Raw genomic sequence first — 7317 nt, 5'->3', positions numbered from 1 at the left:
ACAGGACAGGGGCCAGGAATAAGGAATCACAGACAGTAAGGCAATCTTTACAACGTCAGAAAGTGTATTTGGCATTTAAAAAAAAAAAAAAAAAAAAGGAAAAGAAAGGAAAAAAACAGAAGAAACAAGTGCATACAAATACAGCTAGAAGCATTTCTGGTTTGCCAAGTGCTCTCTAAAAAAAGCAGCGCAAGTCACAGCCTACATTGAACAGTAACTGTCACCAGGGAAGCACAACAAATAGTTGCTATAACAAAAGGGAAAAAAAAAAGAAAAAACGAAACAGAAAAAAAAGAGAAGAATTAGAAGAAATGCCTTTATAATAAGTACATACCTTTTGTCTTCAAAAAATATAGAAACACAATGTATTCAAAAAAATCAAAATTATACAGCCATGTTTATGAAGTCTACATTTCCCTTGTCTTGGAGATATATATATATATTTATATATATATTTATAGATATATACAGAATTCGAGCAGTTCGAGTTCAAGGTGACGTCGGGCGGCGAGCACAGGCGAGTCACGAGTCCCTCTCCTTTTTCACTTTCACATCTCCGGCCAGGATGGTGGCGATCTCCCCTTGCATGAAGGCCCAGGGGACGTTGGAGCCGACCAGGGGACACTTCTCCCCGCTGGGGCAATACACCTCCCCGCTGGCTCCCTGCTGCTTGATGCTCTGCCGGGAGCAGGGGAAGCAGAACTTGTGGGAGGGGACGGAGGGGCACTGCACGAAGTGGGTGTCTTCCAGGCGCTCGTGGCAGAGGGTACAACACAACGGGACGCTGGCGGCGAGGGACGAGTCCGGCAGGCTGGCGGGGTGCACGGGCTCCAGCCCGCCCGCCGCCGCCGCGTTGGCCCCCTGGCCCGGCACCTCCCTGCCGGCGCCCAGCCTTCTTTGGTTCATGGCGGAGGGCGAGGGGGGGCTGCTGCTGTTCCTCCGCGTGGTGGAGTGGACCTGGTTGGCGTCTTTGGAGGCGTGGTTGCCCCCGGCATTGTCCGCCACCAGAATGAGGGCGGCCATGGGGGACTGGCCGTTCTGTGCCGCCTCGGGCGGCGTGGTCCGGTTGGAGTGGGGCGAGGCGGTGGGCGGCGGGGGCGACATGAAGGGGGTGGCCGTCAGCGGCAGCTTCATCCCTTCCGACGAGGTGGGCAGCCAGGGCTGCACCTCCCCGTTGATCTTCGGGGGTCCAGCCTCGCCCTCCGGCTCGGGGGAAGGCTTCCTCTTCCGGGCGGCCCGGGCCCCTGCAGAGGCAGAGGAGGGGGGAAGGAGGAGGGTAAGAAGGCAGCGCAGTCACAATGCATCGCCCAGCAACCGCGGAAACGGGTGGCCTCGGCCACCCCCGGGCACCCGGCCACCCAAGAGGCCGGGCCGCCGTCCCGCGCGCCCGAACCCGCCCGGCATCCCCCGCTCCGCATCCCTGGAGAGCCCCCCATTCCCGCCCCGCATCCCCTGCTCTGCCCGCCGCTCCCCGGTGCCCGGCTGCTCACCTGGCTTGGCCACGGAGCCGTTGGTCTCGTAGCCCAGCAGCCTGCCGCCCGCCATGCCCGGCTCCTTCTTGAATTTGCTGTCGAAGGGGGCCACGGCGTGCCCACCGTGCTGGTGCAGGGCCAGCAGCGTGTCCCGCACTGTCTTGGGCTTGGCCAGCCACTCCTGCTCGGCGCCCGGCCGGCCCTTGCCCTCCGCGGCCAGCTCCGCCGCCGCCGCGGGCAGGCTCTCGGCAGAGCCCCGCTTCTCCTTGGCGCCGCCGTCGTGCTCCCCCGCCGCGCCGCCGCCGCCACCCGAGGAGGAGGAGGAGGAGACGGAGCCGGGGCGCTTGTGCCCCAGCTCGCCGGGCTGCCCGGCCGCCTGTCCCGCCGCCTGCGCCGCCGCCGCCGGCTGCTGGGGCACGGGCACGGCCATCGGGGCGGGCGCGGCGGAGATGGCGGCCAGCGAGGCGGCGGCCGCGGCGGCGGCGCGGCTGCCCAGACCGCCGATGGCGGCGGGGAGCCCGGCGCCGTTCACCAGCGGCACCAGGGTGGGCGGCACGGCGTGCGTCCGCCGCGGGTTCGGGCTCTGCCGATTGAGCTCCGGCGGCTCCTCGGGCTTGGGGAAGCCGTTGGGCACCAGGATCCCGTTGACCTGCCGGCCGCCGCCGTACTCGGCGCCCAGGCGGGGCGGCGGCCGCTCGGCCGCCAGCGAGTAGCGCTCCAGGGGCTGCGGCGGGGGCCGCGCCGCCGCCTCCGCCGCCGAGGGGTGGCCGAGCTGCTGCTGCTGCGCCAGGAGCTCCTTGGCGGAGAGCGGAGGCTGCTTGGCGTGGGGCGGTGGCGGGGCCCGGCCCTCGGGGAAGCAGCCGTGCGCCCGCTTCAGCTGCCGCGCCGTGTCGATGACGAACTCCACGCGGTCGGCGCCCTCGTAGTTGACGCAGCCCCGGCAGACGGGCTCGGTGAAGTCCCAGATCATGGCCCAGGGCATGCGGGGCAGATCGCACAGGTAGCACGACTGCCTGCGGGAAGCAGCCGCCACCGCCGCCGACGACATGTCCCGGCCCCGGGGCAGCGGCGAGCGCCCCCCGCTCCGGCTCCGGCCGCTGCCTCCTCCGCCCCTCGTCACCGGAGTCCCGACGGGCAGGCTCGGGAGCCGCGGCCGCAGCGGGACCGTCCGCCGGGCCCCCTCCCCCTCGCCTTCCTCTTCCGTGCGCTGGAGCGGGGCGCGGCGGGCGCCCCGGCAGGCAGAGCCGCTGCGAGGATCGCCGCTCCCCTCGCCGTCTCCGCCGGCGGCGCTCACAGGGCGGCGGGGACGCGCATCTCCGCCGCGCGGCTGGCGCAGGGCTGCGGCCGCTGCCGCCCGCACGGCTCCCCCGCTCTCTGGCTACTACGGGGCGGCGCGGGGCGGCGGGGGCCGGCGCGGCGCGGCGGGGCGGGCGGGGCGGGGACTGCCACGGGGGCCGGGGCCGGGGCTGGCGGCGGCGCCGTGCCGTGCCGGGCTCCAGCCGCCACCGCCGCCTCTGCGCGCCGCCGCTTCGATTCTTCGACAGTGCCGGCCGCGCCTGCGCGATGCGCGCCCCCGCCCCGCCGCCGCCGCGATCCCAGCCCCGGCCCCTGCCCGCGCCCCCGCCACCGCCACCGGCACCGGGGGTTCCTCCTGCCGCCGGGGGCCACCGCGCCCCCGCCCCGTCTCGCCCCCGGGGAGGGCTGTGGGAGCCGAGAGGCACAAGGCGAGGGGCGGGGGTGCCCCGCAGCTCCCTCCTTCTTTTCTGATTTTATTTTTGTTATTGTTGGGTGTATTACTGTTTCCTTCACCGCCGAGGGGCTTTGCCGAAACCTCCCGCCCGTGGCCGCAGCGGAGCGCGGGGCGCCTCCCGCAGTGCGGGGCTCAGCGTGCCCCCTCCCCGCTCGCCCCGTGACCTTGGGCACGGCGCCCCGCAGCTGCGGGTCCCCCCGCCGGGCCGGTCATCGCCACCTCCGGGCACGGCCCGGCGCCCCGCCGAGCGCTGCTCGGCTTTGTTCTCTCCGCCCGAGCAGGAGGCACCATTAGAAAGAAATGTAACGATTACCCAGCTTTTTTCTATTTTTTTTTTCTTAACTGTTGTCATTGTGCACAGGAAATAGGACGTTCTAGATTTCCTGTCATTTTAAACCACAAACCAGCAGTTCTCTAATGCATATTAGCGAATTCACACAGACTAAGCACACGCCGTCTCGTTCCCAAAAAAGAAAAACCTGTTTCCCCGACCCCCTTCCACACTGTGAATCGCTCATCCGCCACCTGCATCCTCACTGAAACACAGGGTGGGGGCAAGGGAGGGAGCAAGAGACGGTGTTCGCTCTCCTCGTTTGCCACGGGAGGTGAAGCAAACCCTCACCGGGCACATCCCGGCACGTACGGCCGGTCGGCTGCACGCCTTTGCCCGTGCAGGGTGAACACGGCGGAGGCGGCTCCCCCCGACAGCCGTGCTCCAGCCGCCCTTCCCACGGCGTTATGTAGGTTACGGGGGAGGGAGGGAAGGAGGGCGGGAGGCGGGGGCCGGCCGGGGCTGGGGAAGCTCTGACGTCCGTGGCCGCCGCCGGGAGGTGCCTCCCGCGGCCGGGGCCGCCCGCCGGCGCTGCGGGGCTGGCCCCGCCACCAGCGCCGCTGCTCCTGCTCGGCCGGGCTGCCGAGGGCGTGGGGCGGGCACCGGGGCACGGCCGCGTTCCTCTCACCAGGGACTGGGTGTCGCGGCCGCCCGTGCGCCCCGGGGCTGCGAGGGAACCCTGGCTTCCCCTGCCCCGGCCTCCTGCTCGCCCTGGCGCTGGCTGCAGCCCCGGCCCCCGTGCCAGGTTGGGTGACTTTGCAACTGCACGGCCGGCTGGGCGCCTGGAGGCGCCGGGCTGTCCATAAGCGAAATAAAAGTCCGGCCCGGCCCCCAAGCCAGCCCCGCACGTCGTTGTGGCGGCCAGGGCTGCTACCCCGGGAGCTCACAGCTCGCAGCAGCACCGGCCGGGGTCGGTGGGCTGGAGCAAGGAAAAGGGGCAGCCCTGCCGTGGCCCCGACCTGCTCCCGGACAGCCAAGGGTTAACATCGGCTCGCTCTTGCCGAGCAGCCCTCCTTTCACATTGCATCAAAGTCCTTTAAAGCTGTTTCTCTTCTCTCCTCCCCTCCCCGGCTGGAAAGACGATTTATCCATGCAAGCTAAGTAAACAGATCTTTGTTTTCGTCTTCCACCCACTGCCCTCTTTCTCCAGCCCGAAGCTGGAGCCTCGCCAAGCCGACTGCAGCGATCGCTGCCTCCACACACACACTCACACACACGGGGCGGGGGAAGAGCCGGGTTTCTCGGGTGAGGCAATGCGCCTGCAATTGGCAGGGACAAGGCAGGAATTGTAATTGCACTTCATCATGTGATGGCTTATGAAAGAGGAAGTTTGGATGTTTTAGTCACGTACTCCTTTGCCCTCTTGCTTTAGCCTCCAGGTTCTCCGAAGGAAAAAATTACATATATTTATATATACTGGTGGAAAGCCAAGAAACAGCGTGTTTGCGCATTTCAGATCATGAGCAGAGCTGGAGTGCTAGCTGAGCAAGGCTGCAGGATAAGAAGAAAGCAAAGCTTTGAGCTGTGGCAAGCTTTTAACTGCAGGACAGAAAATGTGATCTGTATTTATTTTCCTTTATTTTTAATGAAAACTAGCTGCATGGAAAAGTCAAGATGAGCAGTATTCTGGTTTTGCCGCACTTGCTGCCTTTGAATTCATTCTGGTGGAAAAGGAAAAGAAAAAACAGCAACAAAATCATGTTACCAAGCTCAATGTCAAAAAGCTGATAAAAAAATAGTGGCAGTGCTACATAGGAAATGTGGTTTATGTATCAAATCACAAAAAAAAATACCTCAAAGCTGCTGACTGTTACAGCAGTAACTGCGCAGGAATCTAACAAATAATGCATTTGTCTCTTGTTCTTTTTTTCTCTTTTTTGAAACAGAAACCACCCCTTTGTACCCGATCTCTGCGAAACGCCCCTTGCAGCAACACACCAAGGCTATAGATAGGAGCAGAAAATGCTGGGCAATGTCTTGTGGGGTGCAGGGCTGTGAAGGTCTGGGGCAGACCCTGACCAAGGAGCACCAGGGTGGCATGGATGAGGGTCCAGCACAGCGTGGAAGGCTTTTGTCTTGTTCTGGTGTGCCCAGTGTCATGGGAAGGAGGGGAGAGGAAAGGTTGGAGAGGGGCAGCTCTTTGAGATAAACTCTGTTTGCCACCCCCACATCAATGCCATGCCCCTTCTCACAATGTGGTTTTTTGCCTCTGTCGGTGAACCACACTGAGATCTTTCTGTGTTTCTCTTCCTCCCTGCAGGGTCTTATATCCTTTCCCACCTATGCACTGGCAGCAGTGATTGCATGCAGACCCTTGTCCCACAGCTGTGCCCCCAGCCTGCCCTTCACCCACATACCTATCCCCTATAGGGCCTCCCCTTCCATCTGTGTCCAAAACAGTGCTCCTCACTTGACCACCTCTGCCCTTAGCATTCTTCTTTCCCTTCTGATTGAGGGCTGTCTCACATCCTTCTCCAGCAGATACACACTGCTTCCTCTATGGCTCTTATTTGCATCCTTTTGTTGTGGCAGAAGTCCTGTAGGGAAATATCAAAATGGCCAGAGCCAAGATAGGAAGGACAATTACACTGAAGGATGTTACCTCTCCTTCATTGATCCATAATGAATTATGGAGGTTGCTCTCCCAGAACTGAGAGAGGAGAGGCTGGGAATAGTCCTTGAAGTTTTGGATTTAGTCAGATGCAGGTGACTCTGGGCCAACAATGTTTGATCTAGTGCTATAGAGGAAAAAAAAAAGATACTGATGCAAATGAGGGTGTCATCAGGTCCAGCTTGTTGACATAAATAGGCTTTGGACAGGCTCATGATAAACCACTGACCCTGCAGATGTTTACAACCAGTTATAACTTTATTCACAGAAGAATCACTATGAGTGTAAAGCTGTGTGCACTTATGGGCTTGCAGGATGAGGGCATGCTTCCCCAAGAGCTGCTCATCAGTGGCGTGCTGACGGCTGCCCTGCAGCCTGGAGCTGACTGCTGATGGCAGGAGCTGACAGAGCCACTGGCACAAAAATACTCCACTGAGGCCGGAGAGAGGTCACTGCACTCGCTCAGTGTGAGGCAGGACGTGCCAGAGGATTGAGAGGGACTGGAGCAGCTACTCAGTGCCTGCTGTTTCCCCTACATGGGGCCTTTTATTAACTCCTTGAAGACAGCTGCACTGAATGCTGCTGTTTGGTGTTAACGTCTGAAGAGCTGCAGGGCAACTGAAGCAGAGCCTGCCTAGAAGAGGAAACAGCAGCAGGACAATCATTTACCATTAATTCAGGGATCTGTCCTGAAATATGGAGATGTGATGTACGCTGCTATTCTGCTCCAATGCTTTGCTCTAGACAGCTTGGGCAGGGCTAGTTACCAGGGGCTCACACTGTGAGCAAGAGCCTGTGTGCTACTGCCTCTGCTCCATTGGTGGGCTCTGCTCTAGGCAGTTTGGAGAAAAATTTGCATGCTTTCTTTAAAAGGGGAGACAATTCTGGTTTTAACAGCACAGTTGACTCTATGCCCTCTTTTCAAGTAGAAGCAGAAAAGCAGCAAGGAAAAGATCATGGAAATACTTGAGAAATTCAGAGGTTACTACCCTCTGAAGAGAACGAAAAACTTCAGAGAGACACTTCCAGATACCAGAAGAAAGGGCAATTGATGTGGAAAAGCTTCCGCCCCTTATCCCCAGGCTGAGTAAATAGGCATGTCGGGTTATCCCATTTACACCCCGCCTTGGTGCTCTGCGTTTCGAGCCACAGT

The 7317-nt window shown here is 61.0% G+C and overlaps 1 protein-coding gene across 1 annotated transcript; it reads right to left on the bottom strand.

Moving 5' to 3' along the window:
• Nucleotides 1–366: 366 nt before the first annotated feature.
• Nucleotides 367–2661, bottom strand: IRF2BP2 (interferon regulatory factor 2 binding protein 2). Its single transcript, XM_079298475.1, has 2 exons — nt 1491–2661; nt 367–1244 (listed from the first exon to the last, which is right to left on the bottom strand). Exons 1-2 carry the CDS (start codon nt 2518–2520, stop codon nt 523–525), a joined length of 1752 nt encoding a protein of 583 aa, XP_079154601.1. The 5' UTR covers nt 2521–2661; the 3' UTR covers nt 367–522.
• Nucleotides 2662–7317: the final 4656 nt, after the last annotated feature.

Source organism: Erithacus rubecula, assembly GCF_903797595.1.
Source record: "Erithacus rubecula genome assembly, chromosome: 2".
Lineage (NCBI taxonomy): Eukaryota > Metazoa > Chordata > Aves > Passeriformes > Muscicapidae > Erithacus > Erithacus rubecula.
This window is presented reverse-complemented; position numbering and strand designations above follow the sequence as displayed.